At 47.7% G+C, this 20,107-nt stretch overlaps 1 protein-coding gene across 1 annotated transcript in view; it reads right to left on the bottom strand.

Moving 5' to 3' along the window:
- Window positions 1-13,569, bottom strand: part of LOC111956452 (neurocan core protein) — a 30,406-nt gene extending 16,837 nt beyond the window's left edge. The window contains exons 1-6 of the mRNA XM_070436586.1: window positions 13,303-13,569; window positions 12,016-12,133; window positions 5,546-5,659; window positions 2,760-2,811; window positions 2,164-2,353; window positions 1,639-1,783 (exon numbers count right to left, since the gene is read on the bottom strand). Coding sequence (XP_070292687.1) covers window positions 1,639-1,783; window positions 2,164-2,353; window positions 2,760-2,811; window positions 5,546-5,659; window positions 12,016-12,133; window positions 13,303-13,569 — 886 coding nt within the window. The remainder of the gene's footprint in view (window positions 1-1,638; window positions 1,784-2,163; window positions 2,354-2,759; window positions 2,812-5,545; window positions 5,660-12,015; window positions 12,134-13,302) is intronic.
- Window positions 13,570-20,107: the final 6,538 nt, after the last annotated feature.

Below are 20,107 nucleotides of genomic sequence, written 5' to 3'. Positions count from 1 at the left end.
TCCTAGAGTGACCTTTTCTGAAGACATGGAGCTGGTTGTACCATGGCTATGTTAAGTCCTGTGATCTCTACCTGTCACTTTCTGAGACATGGAGCTGGTTGTACCATGGCTATGTTTAAGTCTGTGATCTACCTGTGCACTTTCTGAAGACATGAGCTGGTTTACCATGGCTATGTTAAGTCCTGTGATCCTACCTGCACCTTTCTGAAAACATGGAGCTGGTTTGTACCATGGCTTATGTTAAGTCCTGTGATCCTACCTGTGCCTTTCTGAAGACATGGAGCTGGTTGTACATGGCTATGTTAAGTCCTGTGATCTACTCTGCACTTTCTGAAGCTAGGAGCTGGTTGTAGCATGGCTATGTTAAGTCCTGTGATCCTACCTGTGCCTTTCTGAAGACATGGAGCTGGTTGTACATGGCTATGTTAAGTCTGTTGGATCCTACCTGTGCTTTCTGACATGTAGGCGGTTTGTACAGGCTATGAGTCGTAGCCTCTGGTCAGTTGCATTACTAGTTGGCCAGGGCACGTCGTTCCTCACTTGCCTCGCTCATGGGCGATGGTCAGCACCAACAGTCCTCCTTCAGCCCCAAAAAGTTATCAGGGGCGGCTCTCCCTCCTGCCATACACCGTACACAGTAAACTCCACACATCTACAGTATGGACACATTGGTAATTCATTTGGCTTAAATCTGTTATAAAGTAATACTCACAGCATGTTTTTATACATGGGATCCTATTGGTTTGCTCCCTCTGTAGTCAGTTGATAGATGGCATGGCCCCTTGCTACTGTCCAGCATAGTGGGTTCAATGTCTGGGAGCACGCCTATACTTATAAATGTATTGAATGAAGAATGACTGTTTGCCTTTGGATACAAAGTGTGCCTGCTAAATGGCATGTATTGTATGAATCTGTTGTACAAAGACACAGCTTTACACACAAGTGTTCCACTTCAGGTTAAGTACAGGTATATCTAGTGCACATACAAATGCAGGTATCCATGAAGCTTGTTATTGACAAGAGAGAAATTGATAGAACGTCACCAGGATTCGATTGGTGTCCAGGTCCACTGGAAAGTTCGCTCCTTCCTGTGCGATCTATGTTCAGGGACGGATCAGCAGCGTGTGTCTGGCCCCTCAGCCCAGTTGATTGACTCCTGCTGCGGAGTGACTGGAGGTGAGTATCTAGCTCATGAGTTTGGTGGGGACGCTATCTGCGCTTCCTCTGCAGTCCTGTCTCTGCAAGTCCTCACGCCATTGGTGTGTCTGTGAGGAGAAGTTACCGTAGAGTGAAGGAAATCAGATTTTAGATGTTTAGTCAAATAGTAGGGGCCATCATTCTCAGGATCTCTATGCAGACTTACATCAGTGTGATTTAAATGTAAAGGGTCAATGTTTCATGCTGAGTTTCATGCTATAAATGTTTGTCAGTGATGAGTCGGGCTCTAATAGAAATGTACCTTTACATTTCTATTGCTCAAATGTTAGGTTTCCTGTCATCTCCCTAGAGTAGAGAGTAGAGTTTTGTGCAGAGTGTATAGAGGTAGGGCTGCTATGTTAAGTCCTGTGATCCTACCTGTGCCTTTCTGAAGACATGGAGCTGGTTGTACCATGGCTATGTTAAGTCCTGTGATCCTACCTGTGCCTTTTTTGCAGATGTAGGGCAGGTTATAGTTGCAGGGCACGTCGTTCCACTTGCCCTCCTCATGGGCGATGGTCACCACACAGTCCTCTCCGCCCGCAAAGAAGTTATCAGGCTGGCTCTCCCTCCAGTTCTCATACACCTACACAATACCACACACTTACAGTATGCCACATTGTATTCATCTTGGCTTTAAATCTGTTATAAAGTAATACTCAGATGTTTATACATGGGATCCTATGTTTGCTCCTCTGTAGCTCAGTTGATAGAGCATGGCCCCTTGCTACGCCAGCATAGTGGGTTCAATGTCTGGGAGCACCCATACTTAAAATGTATGAATGAATGAATGACTGTTGCTTTGGATAAAAGTGTCTGCTAAATGGCATGTATGTATAATCTGTTGTACAAAGACACACTTTACACACAAAGTGTTCCAACTTTCAGGTTCAAGTACAGGTATATATCACATACAATGCAGTATAACATGAGCTGTTATTGACAGAGAGARATATAGAACGTCACCAGGTCATTGGTGTCAGTCCACTGAAAGTCCTCCTCCACTGTGCGATCATTCAGGCCGATCCAGGCGTTGTCATGGCCCAGCCCATTGATGAACTCCTGCTCGGTGACTGAGGTGATACTGCTGAGGTGGGCGCTCTGCTCTCTGCAGTCCTTCTCTGCATCCTCCCAGGTGTGTCTGTGAGAGAAGTACCTGAAGTGAAGGAAACAGATTTTTGTTAGATCAATAGTAGGGCCATATTCAGTCCAATATTCAGCGTTACAGCGTGATTTAAATGTAAAGGCAATGTTCTGCATTCATCATAAATGTTGCATATGTCGGCTCAATAGAAAATGACCTTTACATTTCCATTGCTCAATGTAGGTTTCCTTCATCCCTCGGCTACTAAGGCTATACTGCATCAACAGGATTAACAACAACAAGATAAAATAGATGACGTCTCAAACTCAAGRCCCGCGGGCCGGATCCATTTTAAGTGTGGCCCTCCGGAGATCGGTGAGGAGCGAATGCAGACCGCGGGGGGGAATTCGTTTGACACCCCTGATACAGCTGAATGTTTAGAGGGTAGGTTCGTTGTCAGTTCTTTTTTCTCACGTACCTGTAGCAGTGGCCATGGAACTTCCTCCAACCATGCTCACAACCCTCAACATCTAGAGAGAGTAGATGGAGAAAGGAGAGCGTTGAGGGATAGAGGAAGCAGACAGGGATAGGAGAGAGAGGTTAGAGTATGGAAGACGGGAGGGGGCAAAGAAAGACAAATGAAGGAGGCAAGGAAGAGAGAAGAAGATTGAGTGAAAAAGATAGGGGAGGAAGAGAGATAAAGGGAGAAGTAGGCGATAGAGGAAAAAGAGGGGACAGTTGACGAAGAAGAGAGAGAGGGAAGGGAAGGAGAGAGAGGGTGGAAAGAAGAGAGAGGTGAAGGGAAGGAGGAGAGAGGCAGAGGGCAGGAGAGAGAGGAGTGAAGGAAGGAGAGAGAAGGTGAAGGGAAGGAGAGAGAGAGTGAGAGGAGGAGAGGAGGGAAGGAGAGAGAGAGAGAGAAGTGGAGGGAAGGAGAGAGAGGAGAGAGTAAGTGGGAAGGAGAGAGAGAGGTGGAAGGGAAGGAGAGAGAGAGAAGGTGAAGGGAAGGAGAGAGAGAGGTGAAGGGAAGGAAGAGAGAGAGGTGAGAGGAAGGAGGAGAGAGAGAGAGGTAGAAGGGAAGGAGAGAGAGAGAGAGAGAGTAGGAGGAGAGGAAGGAGAAGAGAGAGAGAGAGAGAGAGAGAAGGGAGGGAAGGAGAGAGAGAGGTGAAGGGAAGGGAGAGAGAGAGGTGAAGGAAGGAAGAGAGAGAAGTGAAGGAGAGAGGAGGGAAGGAGAGAGAGGTGGAGGGAAGGAGGAGAGAGATGGAGGGAAGGAGGAAGAGGTGGAGGAAGGAGAGAGCAGATGAGGGGAAGACAGAGAGAGTGTGGAGGGAAAGGAGAGAGAGAGGTGAGGAAGGAAGAAGGAGCACGAGAGTGGAGGGAAGAGAAGAGAGAGAGGGGCGGGGCGCGCGCGCGGCGCTGGAGGGGAAAGGTGAGGGAGAGGAAGCGAGAGAGAGAAGTGGAGGGAAGGACGAGAGAGAGGTGGAAGGGAAGGAGAGAGAGAGGTGAAGGGAAGGAGAGTGAGAGGTGAAGGGAAGGAGGGAGGAAAGGTGGAGGGAAGGAGAGAGAGAGATGAGGGAAGGAGAAAGAGAGGTGTGAAAAGGGAAGGAGAGCAGAGATGTAAGGGAAGGAGAACGAGAGGTGTTGAAGGGAAGGAGAGAGAGATGTGAAGGGAATGAGAGACGAGAGTGTGAAGGAAGGAGAGAGAAGATGTGAAGGGAAGGAGAGAGAGGCAGAAGTGGAGGGAAGGAGAGAGGTGGAGGGAAGGAGAGAGAGAGGTGGGGAAGGGAGAGAGAGAGAGAGGTGATGGGAAAGAGAAGAGAGAGGTGAGGGAAGGAAGAGAGAGTGGTGGAGGGAAGAGAGAGAGAGGTTGGATGGAAGAGAGAGAGAGATGAAGGGAAGGAGAGAGACGAGAGGAGAGGTGAAAGGAAGGAAGAGAGGAGGATGTGAAGGGGTAAAGGAGGGAGAGGAGAGATGGAGGGATGGAGAGAGCAGAGGTGTAGGGAAGGAGAGAGAAGAGAGGTGAAGGAAGGAGAGAGAGAGGTGGAGGGAAGAGAGAGAGAGGTGGAGGGAAGGAGAGAGAGTGAGGTGGAGGGAAGGAGAGAGAGAGGGGGATGGAAGGAGATGAGAGAGGTGGAGGGAAGGAGAGAGAGGAGGAGGGGAAGGGGGAGAGAGAGGTGGGGGAAGGAGAGAGAAGAGAAAGTGGCGGGAAGGAGAGAGAGAGAAGTGGAATGGGAAGGAGAGAGAGAGAAGTGGAGGGAAGGAGAAGAGAGATGGAGAGAAGGAGAGAGAGGTGGAAGAGAAGAAGAGAGAGAAGGTGGAGGGAAGGAGAGAGAGAAGTGGACGAGAGGAGAAAGGATATTGTTACACCCTCTCAACCTGTCATTCAGTATTGTGCCTCTCAGGACCTGCAAGGCCACACTTTAATAACGTTGAGACTGAATGAACCATTAAACCTGCAATCATGGATCCTCCATTTCCATTCTCAGCACACGCTGTTCCTCTCTCTGCATTATGAGGTCTCATTAATAACTCCAAGGGTTATGGGTTCATTAACCCTCATTGCTATTAGTGTTTCTGCACACACAGAGGGGGGCAGATGAGGAGGTGTGTGCTGTCTGACTGACTCTGAATCCAGCGAGGTGTGTGTGTTTGCGCTCGTTTGAGTGTGTGTGTATCTGTGCTCGTTTGAGTGTATGTGTGTGTTTCGGTGTACATCCATCAGCTCTCTGCAGCATAGTGACAGGTACAGACAGATACACTGCCTGATAGCCGGTGAGTGATACTGCAGTGAAGTAGTGCTCTCTGGGACTTTAGCCTCTGATTCATCAGCTGATACTACACATAACAACACTGACCAAGGAGACCTGGACACCGAGAGCGTTATTTTCATAAGGGACTAACTTCATGGGGAGATGACGTGGGTGGGARCTCAGTTAAGATATTCCACTGTATCATTTGGAGAGCTGCAAATGACACTTATTTCTGTGTATTTCAGATAAAAGTGATCATCTCTATCTCCATCTCTGTTTAGGCTGTGTGTATTGACTAAGTAGCACAGGAGGTTGGTGGCCCCTTAATTGGGGAGGACAGGCTTGTGGTAATGGAGCAGAATACGTGGAATGGTGTCAAATACATCAAACACATGGTTTCCTGGTGTACGATGCCATTCCATTTGCTYCGTTCCAGCCATTATCATGAGCCGTCCTCCCCTCAGCAGCCTCCACTGGTATGGGGTGTGTGTTGACCAGTGTGTACGCACTCTCTTACCCTTCTCACAGGTGTCTCCTGCGTAGCTGGGCAGACAGAGGCAGATGAATGAGTCGATCTTGTCGATGCAGGTGCCTCCGTTGAGACACGGGTTGGACTGGCAGTCATCCACGTCTGTCACAAGAACACACAAAACAGGCTAGAGAGTCTATATACAGAACCCATCCTCGGTAGGCAAGGCTCAGACCTTTCTCTGTAATCTCAGACTCCGTAACATAAATGGTACTCAAGATTGTAGTTCAACTGAGATGACGTTTTTCCGTGACCCAAGCGTTTGATGTCAGTGGGAGATTTGTGGAAAACCTTCCAGCTGGACTAAAGTTAGTAGTCAGGACAGAGCAGAGTGAACAACGTCCGCAGGGCTGACGTTCTCCCTAAACGGATTGTTCGGTGTGACACACAGGAAAGATGTTACCTACGTTTTCTATCTCCATCAACAGAAGCAGTGGGCTGTGGGTACAACAATTACTCAATTTGTAACACCAGGGAACTGTATCCAAATCCAACTATTTGTAACCAGACCTCTCTTGACCCCTGTCTTTCTGTCACTACCACTTGTCTTTCTGTCACTAACACTTGTCTTCTGTCACTACCACTTGTCTTTCTGTCACTACCACGTGTCTTTCTGTCACTACACTTGTCTTTCTGTCACTACCACTTGTCTTTCTGTCACTACCACTTGTCTTTCTGTCACTAACACTTGTCTATCTGTCACTAACACTTGTCTTTCTGTCACTACCACTTGTCTTTCTGTCACCTACCACTTGTCTTTCTGTTCACCACCACTTGCTCTTCTGTCACACCACTTGTCTTTCTGTCACCACCACTTGTCTTTCTGTCACCAACACTTGTTTTCTGTCACCAACACTTGTCTTTCTGTCACTACCACCTGTCTTTCTGTCACAACCTGTCTTTCTGTCACTACCACCTGTCTTTCTGTCACTACCACTTGTCTTTCTGTCACTACCACCTGTCTCTCTGTCACTACCACCTGTCTTCCTGTCACTAACACTTGACTTTCTGTCACTACCACTTGTCTTTCTGTCACTACCACTTGTCTTTCTGTCACTACCACCTCTCTTTCTGTCACTACCACCTGTCTTTCTGTCACTACATTGTCTTTCTGCACTAACACTCTTTCTGACTCACCTGTCTTTCTGTCACTACCACTTGTCTTTTGTCACTACCACCGTCTTTCTGTCACTACCATGTCTTTCTGTCACTAACACTTGTCTTTCTGTCACTACCACCTGTCTTTCTGTCACTACCACCTGTCTTTCTGTCACTAACACTTGTCTTTCTGTCACTACCACTTGTCTTTCTGTCACTACCACCTGTCTTTCTGTCACTACCACTTGTCTTTCTGGCACTACCACTTGTCTTTCCTGTACTACCACCTGTCTTTCTTCACTACCACTGTCTTTCTGTCACTACCACCTGTCTTTCTGTCACTACCACCTGTCTTTCTGTCACTACACTTGTCTTTCGTCACTACCACTTGTCTTTCTGTCACTACCACCTTGTCTTCTGTCACTAACACTTGTCTTTCTGTCACTACCACCTGTCTTTCTGTCACTAACTGTCTTTCTGTCACTAACACTTGTCTTTCTGTCACTACCACCTGTCTTTTTCACTACCACTGTCTTTCTTCTAAACACTTGTCTTTCTGTCACTAACACTTGTCTTTCTGTCACTACCAACTTGTCTTTCTGTCACTACCACTGTCTTTCTGTCACTACCACCTCTTCTGTCTGTCACTACCAACCTGTCTTTCTGTCACTACCACTTGTCTTTCTGTCACTACCACCTGTCTTCCTGTCACTAACACTGCTTTCTGTCACACCACTTGTCTTTCTGTCACTACCACTTGTCTTTCTGTCACTACCACCCTCTTCTGTCACTACCACCTGTCTTTCTGTCACTACCCCACTTTTCTTTCTAGTCACTACCACTTGTCTTCTGTCACTACCACTTGTCTTTCTGTCACTACCACTCTTCCTACTTTCTTGTCACTACACTCTCTGTCACTACCACTGTCTTTCTTGTCACTACACACTTGTCTTTCTGTCACTACCACTTGTCTTTCTGTCACTACACTTGTCTTTCTGTCACTACCACTGTTGTCTTTCTGTCACTACCACTGTCTTTCTGTCACTACACTTGTCTTCTTCACTACCACTGTCTTTCTGTCACTACCACTTGTCTTTCTGTCACTACCACCTTCTTTCTGTCACTACCACCCTGTCTTTCTGTCACTACCACTTGTCTTTCTGTCACTACCACTTGTCTTTCTGTCACTAACACTTGTCTTTCTGTTCACTACCACTGTCTTTCTGTCACTACCACCTGTCTTTCTTCACTAACACTTGTCTTTCTGTCACTACCACCTGTCTTTCGTCACTAAACACTTGGCTTTCTGTCACTACCACCTGTTCTTTCTGTCACTAACACTTGACTTTCTGTCACTACCACTTGTCTTTCTGTCACTACCACTTGTCTTTCTGTCACTACCACTGTCTTTCTGTCACTACCACCTGTCTTTCTGTCACTACCACCTGTCTTTCTGTCACTACACTTGTCTTTCTGTCACTACCACTTGTCTTTCTGTCACTACCACTTGTCTTTCTGTCACTACCACTGTCTTTCTGTCACTACCACTTGTCTTTCTGTCACTACCACTTGTCTTTCTGTCACTACCACTTGTCTTTCTGTCACTACCACTTGTCTTTCTGTCACTACCACTTGTCTTTCTGTCACTACCACTTGTTTTCTGTCACTACCACTGTTTTCTGTCACTACCCTTGTCTTTCTGTCACTACCCTTGTCTTTCTGTCACTACCACTTGTCTTTCTGTCACTAACACTTGCTTTCTGTCACTACCCTTGTCTTTCTGTCACTACCACTTGTCTTTCTGTCACTACAATGTCTTTCTGTCCTACACTTGTCTTTCTGTCACTACCACTTGTCTTTCTGTCACTACCACTTGTCTTTCGTCACTAACACTTGTCTTTCTGTCACTAACACTTGTCTTCTGTCACTACCACTGTCTTTCTGTCACTACCACTTGTCTTTCTGTCACTACCACTTGTCTTTCTGTCACTACCACTTGTCTTTCTGTCACTAACACTGTCTTTCTGTCACTAACACTTGTCTTTCTGTCACTACCACTTGTCTTTCTGTCACTACCCACTTGTCTTTCTGTCACTACCATTGCTTTCTTCACTACCACTTGTCTTTCTGTCACTACCACCTGTCTTTCTGTCACTAACACTGACTTTCTGTACTACCTGTACTACCACTTCTCTGTCACTACCACTTGTCTTTCTGTCCACTACCACTTGTCTTTCTGTCACTACCACTGTCTTTCTGTCACTACCACCTTGTCTTTCTGTCACTACCCTTGCTTTCTGTCACTACCCTTGTCTTTCTGTTCACTACCGCTTGTTTTTCTGTCACTACCACTTGTCTTCTGTCACTACCCACTTGTCTTTCTGTCACTACCCCACTTGTCTTTCTGTCACTACCACTTGTCTTTCTGTCACTACCACTTGTCTTTCTGTCCTACACACTTGTCTTTTCTGTCACTACCACTGTCTTTCTGTCACTACATTTACTTTTCTGTCATACACGTCTTTCTGGCACGTACCGCTTGTCTTTCTGTCACTACCACTTGTTCTTTCTGTCACTACCACTTTGTCTTTGTCTTGTCACTTACCACTTGTCTTTCTGTCACTAACCACTTGGTCTTTCTGTCACTAACCACTTGTCTTTCTGTCACTACCACTTGTCTTTCTGTCACTAACTTGTTCTGTCACTACCACTTGTCTTTCTGTCCACTACCATTGTCTTTCTGTCACTACCACTTGTCTTTTTTCTGTCACTAACACTGTCTTTCTGTACTAACATGACTTTCTGTCACTACCACTTGCTTTCTGCCACTACCACTTGCTTTCTGTTCACTACCACTTGTCTTTCTGTCACTACCACTTGTCTTCGTCACTACCACTTGTCTTTCTGTCACTACCTCTGTCTTTCTTCACTACCGCTTGTCTTTCTGTCCACTACCGCTTTGTTTTCTGTCTGTCACTAACACGCTTGGTCTTTTCTGTCACTACCACTGTGTCTTTTCTGTCACTACCACTTGTCTTCTGGTCACTACACTTGTTGATTTCTGTCACTACCACTTGTCTTTCTGTCACTACCACTTGTCTTTCTGTCACTACCACTTGTCTTTCTGTCACTAACACTTGTCTTTCTGTCACTACCACTGACCTTGCTGACAGCTGTTTAATTGATTAAACATGTTTAATTACTATGACTGTGGTTGCCCCACCTAGCTATCGTAAAGTGAATGCACAAATTGTAAGTTGCTCTGGATAAAATAAAAGCATCTGCTAAATGTACATTTTTTGTAAGGGAGGATGATCATTTCATTCTCACCATGGCAACTAGAGATGAGTGTGGGTGTTTTCTGTGTGTCTGTCTTTGTCCCTCTCCTTCTTGCTGCATGAATCAGAGCACTATGAGAGTACTTCAGAACCAAACCACTTATTTCATTATCCCTGTGCCAAGCACTCTGTCTCTCTCWCTCTCTGTTTCTCTCTCTTGCTCTCTCWCTTTCTCGCTCTCTTGTCCTTGTTTCACTCCAAGAGGGTTTATTATGACCCCTAAAATCTGTTCACCGCACAAAAACACAACAGAGATATTTTGTTCACATTCACAAATCACAATAACAGCTCCTGTATTCTCCTGAAGGTCGAGCTCTCTTGAAAATTACAACATTCATCAAATGGTGATGGTTTATTGATGAAGAAGGATTTCGGAAAACAGAGAATCCTGACCCAAGTCTTCACGTCTTCTTTTGAATGAATGAATAACTGTTCCAAACACACTGTCTACTGTATAAACGGTTCACCTCAGAACATGAATTTATACTCCAAGGATGAAAGGCACCAAACTGTGCTCTCAAAGTCACTTCAAACTCAACTATATTCTATGTTCTGAGTGTTGATAAGGTACCGACACCTCAAATGTCCTACTGCTTGAGCTCCTGTTCCTCGTATAGAATAGTAGCTCAATGTATTGTGGAGCTCCTGCACCTAAATATAAACAGTACTGGCACCCAAAAYGAGTACTGGCACCTATTTCAGTCCAAGTCAAGCACTGGTGTCAGACAAATCCAATCCAGACTATTGCCCCTGTCAATCCCTTCTGATGGGCCCTTTGTACCATAAGCCTTTAGGTCTGCATGTCTGGCCAAACATAGCTTTCAATTTCCCTGACARGTTCTAGGCTACAAAATGTAAAGAGGTGACATCACCTTCTGGGGTAAGATTCTACTGTAAACATGATATTGTGCCTCAGTCACTAGTACACATAGAAATAGATGAAATAGATGAGTAACTGAGTGGTCAGTTTCTTCCATAATAGTTCTAGGGGTGCATCCCAATAGTCTAAAGTGGCTTCTTCTCATCGTCTCTGCATTACAATTTCATAGGCAACACTGTCTTCTGTCTCAAGTGATCACTTCACCCCAGCATGACCTTGAGTGACTCCTCACTGACTCCAAGTCAACCTTTAGCAACATATAAACCCACACATGCATACATACACACATTCCCTCCAAACACATGATGCCTTTGTTCCTTATGAATGTGTAATCCATTCATGCATAATGCAGAGGAGTTAGGGCTCCTGAGAGAGATAATCCCACAAATACAACAAATCCGCGCGCGCACCACGCCCCGCACCGCACCACCACACACACACCACACACACACACACAACACACACACACACACACACACACACACACACACACACACACACACACACAACACACACACACACACACACACACACACACACACACACACACATCATGCTCTAAGCCCATCTCTCAGTCTCGCTGCTCTAGAAGCCAGGAGTATCCAGTCAGACAGATACCTTCTCATCACAGCTGACGGGTAAATATGATTAGTGTCTGGCACTGTCTCTCTGAATGAGGGATGAACCCTGCAGGGTTTGTTGTGAATCTGAGTCAGGGCTGAGCTAGACAAGTAAGCTGACCTTAAGAAAGAAAGTCACAGATTCACACAGTTGCTATTGGTGGTATGTCGTAATCAAGGAAGATAGGGGCTGACCGTTAACCTCCAACTCTGTCTTAAAGGGTGATGGAAGTCTGACCTTGACCTACACCTAATTTATTTAAGATCTCTTAGTTCACACAGACACACACACATGCATGTGTCCTGGTGTGTGCATGTGTGTATCTTGTGGATTTGTGTGTGTGTGTGTGGTTTAATGGGTAGTTGTGTGTAGTTGTGTGGTGTGGTGTGTGTGGTGTGTGTGTGGTGTGTGTGTGTGTGTGTGTGTGTGTGTGTGGTGTGTGTGTGTGTGTGTGTGTGTGTGTGTGTGTGTGTGTGTGTGTGTGTGTGTGTGTGTGTGGTGTTGTGTGTGTGTAAACTCACCGATCTCACAGTTCTCCCCTGTGAAGCCCTGTGGGCAGTAACAGCTGTAGCCCTTGCCCTGAGGTAGACACTGCCCTTCATGTACACACGGGTTGGTCACACAGGGCTCCTCCTCACCTGATCAGGAGACAGAAAACAGAGACAGAGAGAGAGAAAGAAACAGAGAGAGAAAGAAAAGAGAGAAGAGAAACAGAGAGTGAGAGAAAGAGAGAAAGAGAGCGAGAGAATCAGAGAAAGAGAGCGAGAAAACAGAGAGAAAAAGATTGAGAGAGAAAGGAGAAAGAGAAAGAAAGAGATTGAGTTGAAAGAGAGAGAAGTGAGAAAGAGAAAGAGCGAGAGAAACAGAAAGAGAGAGAGAAACAGAGAGAGAAAGAGAGAGAGAGAGAGAAACAGGCAACGAGAAAAAGAGAGAGAGACAGGAAGCAGAGACAAGGAAGGAGAGAGAAGAGAGAGAGAGACGAGAGAAGAGAGAGAGAAGAGAGAGAGAGACAGAGAGAAAGAGAGAGAGAGACAGAGACAGAGACAGACAGAGACAGAGAAAAAAGAAAAAGAGAACGAGGGAGAGGAAGAGAAAAGAGAAGATTAGATGATAGTGAAAAAACGTGTTTATCATCCATTTTAGATGCATGACAGACTTGTCAGTCTCAGACCAGTCACAGTCCTTAGAAAGAGGCCCATTGACACACCTAAATGGATGGAGATTCACTTATACAACTACAAAAGACTGGAGTCACTGCTGTATCAGACTTCACACAAGCTTATTGTCATGGTTTTAAACAGCTTCTTTGAGCAAAAATACCTCCTTTCTATAACACTTGAGACTGAAGGGGAAAGGCTTTTGGTGAAACGACTTGAGTCAAATATAAAAACAGTAGCCATAATCCGGGTCTCCTTTTGGAGGTGCAGAGCACAGGAGAATGTAGCATATCTTCTTTATCACAACACTGAAAGAGGGAGGTAGTGCAGCTCAAATGACCTTGGTAGGTTCTTATTTCTAACTTAAGTGATAAGCAAGACACCTGCTTTAGCAATCTAAGCAAAAACAGATGAGGTACAGTAACTGCCTAAGGCAGTATGGATGCATGCCAAACAGTATGCATGTAGATCTAGTTTTTGCTGTGCTTGGCCAGGCCATAAATGTAATGAGATATCCTTAAGACTTGAGGGCAGAGCTCATATTTACAATAACCACCCTCAAGTGTAAATAAATTATTCTAGTAGTTGTAGTAAATGTTGCCGAAGAGCACAGACACCTCTGCTGCCTTCTTATCTATGAATGCAATTTACCAATCCCACTTCCCCTTCCCCCTCCCCCGTTCCCCCTTCCCCCGGGGACGTGGTCCCCCTTCCCACTTCCCCCATTCCCCTTCCCCCTTCCCACTTCCCCCTCCCCTTCCCCCTGTCCCCTTTCCCCCGTCCCCCTTCCCCCTGTCCCACTTCCCCCGCCCCCTTCCACGTCCCCGTCCCACCGTCCCACTTCCCCTGTCCCACTTCCCCCCCCCCAATTCCCACTTCCCCCGCCCCCATCCCCCCTTCCAACTCCCCCGTCCCCATCCCCCTTCCCCCCTTCCCCCCCCCGCTTCCCCTGTCCCCCTTCCCACTTCCTTCCCATTCCCCCCTTCCCACTTCCCCCTTCCCACGTTCCCACTTCCCCCGTCCCATTCTCCCTCGTCCCCTTTCTCACTCTGTTTCTCTTCCCCTCAGGGTATAGAGACCCAAGCTAAACAACATGCATGCATGAATAGCACGACACAACACACACACACCATCACACACACACACACACACACACACACACACACAACACACACACACACACACACACACAACACACACACACACACACACACACACACCACACACACACCACCACACACACACACACCACACACACACACACACACACCACCTCACCTCCTCCTAAAATGACTGAGCCATGAAGTTCATGCATCTCTCTGCAATGGACTGACATGGAAGTGCATGGAAAGTGCAGTGTTAACCTCAGTGCTATGCTGAGTCTGATTCTCATACTGGGCTACAGGGCCCAGATTCACAAAAACCACTTCCTACGCAAAAACTTAAGAGATCTTAAGATTATTTTTTTTTTTCATAAGATGAGTGCAATTCCTCACAATATCTTAAGATTTAATGATTTTCTATGAACTTTCTCAAATATCTTCTTAAAAATCTTCTTAAGATGTTGTTGCTAGGAAACCGCTTTACTAGCTAGCAATGGCAATCACGTCTGCATATTTCTTAGATAATCAATACTGAAACTTTCACTTTCAGAAGTTGTGGAGTGAATTAAAACATGTTTCATTTTGCTTTCATGAGTTTTTTCTCTCACTGCCTGGATTTGAGACGAGGGGTTTGGCTATCTTGGAACTAACAACATTTCCAATAACTTTTATTTTCAATAATCTAATTTCTTCTTTAAAGTTTTGCTTAAGGAGAAACATAAAGAAATAGCGCCAGAAAATGTCCAAGAACTTTTGAGGAACAGCAACTTTACTTACCTAACCACACTGGGACCAGGACACTAAGAAAGGCAACCAACCACACTGGGACCAGACACTAAGGAAACAGGCAACAACCACACTGGACCAGGGACACTAAGACAGGCAAAAACCACATGGGACCAGACACTAAGGACAGGCAACCAACCACACTGGGAACCAGGAACACTAAGGCAAGGCAACCAACCACACTGGGACGCAGGACACGAAGGACAGGCCAAACCAACCACACTGGGACCAGGACACTAAGGACAGGGCGAACCAACCACACTGGAGACCTAGGACACTAAGGACAGGCAACCAACCACACTGGGTCAGGACCACTAAGAAGGCAACCAACCACACTGGGACCAGGACACTAAGACAGGGCAACCAACCACACTGGGACCAGGACACTAAGGACAGCGCAACCAACCACACTGGGACCAGGGACACTAAGGACAGGCAACCAACCACACTGGACCAGGACACTAAGCAGCAAACCAACCACACTGGGACCAGGACACTAAGGACAAGGCAACCAACCCACACTGGGACCAGGACACTGAAGAACAGGCAAACCAACCACACTGGGACCAGGACACTAAGTGACAGGCAACCAATCACCACTGGGACCAGGACACTAAGGACAGGTCAACCAATCCACACTGGGACAGGGAAACTAAAGGACAGGCAACCAACTCCACACTGGACCAGGACACTAAGGACAGGCAACGCAACCACACTGACCAGGACACTAAGGACAGGCACAACCACACTGTGGGACCAGGACACTAAAGACAGGCAACCAAACCAACACTGGGACCAGGACACTAAGGACAGGCAACCAATCCACTGGGACCAGGACACTAAGGACAGTGCAACCAATCACACTGGGACCAGGACACTAAGGACAGGCAAACCAATCCACACTGGGACCAGGACAACTAAGGGACACGGGCAACCAAACCACACTGGGACCAGGACAGTAAGGACAGGCAACCAACACACTGGGACCAGGACACTAAGGACAGGCAACCAACCAACTGGGACCAGGACACTAAGGACAGGCAAACCAACCACACTGGGACGCAGACTAGTAAGGACAGGCAACCAACACCACTGGACCAGGACAGTAAGGACAGGCAACAACCACACTGGGACCAGGACAACTAAAGGACAGGCAACCAACCACACTGGGACCAGGACACTAAGGACAGGCAACCAATCCACACTGGGACCAGGACAGTAAGGACAGGCAACAACCACACTGGAACCAGGACACTAAGGACAGGCAACCAAACCACACTGGGACCAGGACACTAAGGACAGGCAACCAAACCACACTGGGACCAGGACACTAAGGAAGGCAAACCAACCAACCACTGGGATCAGGACACTAAGAACAGGCAACCAAACCACCACTGGACCAGGACACGAAGGACCAGGCACCAACCACACTGGGGACCAGGACACTAAGGACAGGCAACCAACCACACTGGAACCAGACACTAAGGACAAGGCAACCAACCACACTGGATCAGGACACTAAGAACAGGCAACCAACCACCACTGGGACCAGGACACTAAGGACAGGCAACCCAACCACACTGGGACCAGGACACTAAGGACAGGCAACCAACCACACTGACCAGGACACTAAGGAACAGGCAACACAACCACACTGGACCAGGACACTAAGGAAGGCAACCAACCACACTGGGACCAGGAACTAAGACAGGCAACCAACCACACTGGGACCAGGACACTAAGGACAGGCAACCAACCACACCTGGGACCAGGACACTAAGAACAGGCAACCAACCACACTGGGACCAGGACACTTAAGGACAGCAACCAATCACACTGGGACCAGGACACTAAGGACAGGCAACCAATCACACTGGGACCAGGACACTAAGGAACAGGACAACCAACCACACTGGACAAAGGACACTAAGGACAGGCAACCAACCACACTGGGACCAGGACACGAAAAGACAGGGCAACCAACCACACTGGGACCCAGGACACTAAGGACAGGCAACCAACCACACTGGGACCAGGACACTAAGGACAGGCAACCAACACACTGGGACAAGACACCTCAAGGACAGGCAACCAACCACACTGGGACCAGGACACTAAGGACAGCAACCAACCACACTGGGACCAGGACAGTAAGGACAGGCAACCAACCACAACTGGGACCAGGACACTAAGAGACAGGCAACCAACCACACTTGGGACAGGACACTAAGACAGGCAACCAACCACACCTGGACCAGGACAGTTAAAGGACCAGGCCAACCAACCCACTGGGACCAGGACAGTAAGGACACAGGCAACATCACACTGGGACCAAGGACACTAAAGGACAGGCCAAACCAACACACTGGGACCAGAGGACACTAAGGACAGGCAAACCAACCACTGGTGACCAGGACACTAAAAGACAGGCAACCAACCACAACTGGGAACCAGGGAACACTAAAGGACAGGCAACCAACCACACTGGGACCCAGGACACTAAGGACAGGCAACCAATGCACACTGAGACCAGGACACTAAGGACAGCAACCAATACACCTGCGTGACAAGAGGACACTCAAAGGACAGGCAACCAACCACACTGGGACCAGGACACTGAAAGGACAGGCAACCAACCACAATGGGACCAGGAAGTAAAGGACAGGCAACTCAACCACACTGGACCAGGACACTAAGGACAGGCAACCAACCGCACACTGGGCCGAGGACACTAAGGACAAGGCAACCAACCACACTGGGAACCTAGGACAGTAAAGGACAGGCAAACCACCACACTGGGACCCAGGACAGTAAGGACAGGCAAGCCAAGCCCACACTAGGGACCAGACGACACTAAGACAGGGCCAATCCAACCCACACTGGAACGCAAGGACACTAGGACAGGCAACCGAATCACACTGGGACCAGGCAGTAAGGGACAGGCCAACCAACCACACTGGAACCCAGGACACTAAGGACAGGCAAACCAACCACAACTGGGACCAAGGACACTAAGGACAGGCAAACCAATCACACTGGACCAGGACAGTAAAGGACAGGGCAACCAAAACCACACTGGGACCAGGAACAACTAAAGGACAAGGCAACCCAACCACACTGGGACCAGGACACTAAGGACAGCAACCAACCACACTGGGACCGCAGGACACTAAGGACAGGCAACCAACCACACTGGGAACCGAGGACACTAAGGACAAGGCAACCATCACACTGGGACCAGACAGTAAGGACACATGGCAACCAAACCACACTGGGGACCAGGACACTAAGGACAGGCAACCAACCACACTGGGACCGCACTAAGGACAGGCAAACCAACCACACTGGGACCAGGACACTAGGACAGGGCAACCAACCACACTGGCGAGGCCAAGGACCAGGCCACACACTGGACAGGAAGGACAGGCAACCAAACCACACTGCGACCAGGACACTAAGGACAGGCAAACCAACCACACTGGGACCAGGACACTAAGAGACAGGACAACCAACCACACTGGGACCGAGGGACCACTAAGGACAGGCCAACCACACTGGGACCAGGACACATAGTAAGGACAGGCAACAACCAACCGACAGGACATAGGAGGCAACACACACCGACCAGGACACTAAGGACAGGCAACCAACCCACACTGGGACCCAGGACACTAAGGAGGACGGCAACCAAATCACATCTGGGACCAGGACAGTAAGGACAAAGGCAAACCAACCACACTGGAAACCCAGGACACTAAGGACAGGCAACCAACGCACACTGGGACCAGGCCACTAAGGACAGGCAACCAATCACAAAAAAGCTGGGACCAGGACAGTAAAGGACAGGCAACCAACCACACTGGGACCAGGACAACTAAGGACAGGCAACCAACCAACACTGGGACCAAGGACAACTAAGGACAGGCAACCAACCACACTGGGACCAGGACACTAAGACAAGGCACACCAAACCACACTGGACCAGGACACTAAGGACAGGGCATAACCATCACACTGGGACCAAGGACAGTAAGGACAGGCCAACCAACCACACTGGGACCAGGACACTAAGGACAGGGCAACCAACCACACGGGACCAGGACACTAAGAACAGGCAACCAACACACTGGGACCAGGGACACTAAGGACAGGCAACCAACCACACTGGGACCAGGACACTAAGGACGGGCAACCAACCACCACTGGGACCAGACACTAAAGGACAGGCAAACCAAACACACTGGACCAGGACAACTAAGGACAGGCAACCAACCCACACTGGACCAGGACACTAAGGACAGGCAACCAACACACGGGACCAGACACTAAAGGACCAGGCACCATTTCTAGGAGTAGTGTTAAGTGGTACTGGGCTCACCATAACTACTACATTAAGATCGCATTTTCATGTTTCTTCTAAAAGACGACACTATCCCAAAGCCAATACTTCAACCAGCCATCACCCTTCCTGGCTCCTGGTCTCTGTTGTCATGGTTACCAGTTGGAAAAGGATCCCAGGGCTGGATCTTTGCAAGCGGCTGTACGAGGGCAATCCATTTCCATCTTACCTCATTAATTGTCTGAGGGGTTAAATACCCTCGTTTCTCTGCAAGCACTATTAAAACTGCTGATTAATTAATTATGATATGACATAATCATGATAATCGGCAAGAACCGGTTGAAGATGGAGGCACAGCACAATCGTGTGTGTGTTTGTGTGTGTGCTGTTGTGTATGTGTGTGTGTGTGTGATGTGTGTGTGTGAATGTGATGGTGTGTGTGTGTGTGTGTGTGTGTGTTGTGTGTGTGTGGTGTGTGTGTGTGTGTGTGTGTGTTGTAGTGTGTGTGTTGTGTGTGTGTGTGAGTTACCCAGCATACAACACAAGGATAAAAAATCAATTTCCAAGGCTGATGAGTATCCCTGCAGGCTCATTCTATCTATCCACACTGCAGACGTCTCTGAACTGTCTGACATCCTTCACATAATCATCAAGTAACAGGAGGTAGAACAAAACACAAACAACCACAGTATGCCAATAATAATTGGCCTAAATTTAAAATCTCTGTATATTATATCTGCATTTGTGGCCTATTAAACAAATTCATTGTTTTTCTTCTCTATACCAGCTCGCTGTGATAATGCTTTGGTTTTATAAATGTCTTTCTGTCTTTCCATAGCATTGAACCCCAACTGTTTGGGAGCTTTATGCAGCCAGCAGTACCAATAAAGATGGGTGTGCGTGTGTGTGTGTGGTGTGTGTGTGTGTTGTGTGTGTGTGTGTGTGTGCGTGCGTGCGGTGCGATGCTGGTGCGTGCGTGCGTGCGTGCGTGCAGTGCGACAGAAAACATCTGTGGCTAGTCGTTCTTTAAATCCGTAGTGGAGCAGAGATATATCAATATCCATGTATATAGTTATCGAGCGTCCTCTGTCCCTCTTCACCTACGTCATTACGTAGCAGTACTGACAGTATCGATCTCGTGGTATCTCAGTCACACCATCAACCATCTACTATCTAGATCATCACTCTATACCCACAGACTCATCTATCTACCATTCTCTCTGGTGGT

Source organism: Salvelinus sp. IW2-2015, linkage group LG32 (assembly GCF_002910315.2).
Source record: "Salvelinus sp. IW2-2015 linkage group LG32, ASM291031v2, whole genome shotgun sequence".
Classification (NCBI taxonomy): Eukaryota; Metazoa; Chordata; class Actinopteri; order Salmoniformes; family Salmonidae; genus Salvelinus; species Salvelinus sp. IW2-2015.
The sequence above is the reverse complement of the archived record's forward strand: the minus strand, read 5'-3'. Positions and strand labels throughout refer to the sequence as shown.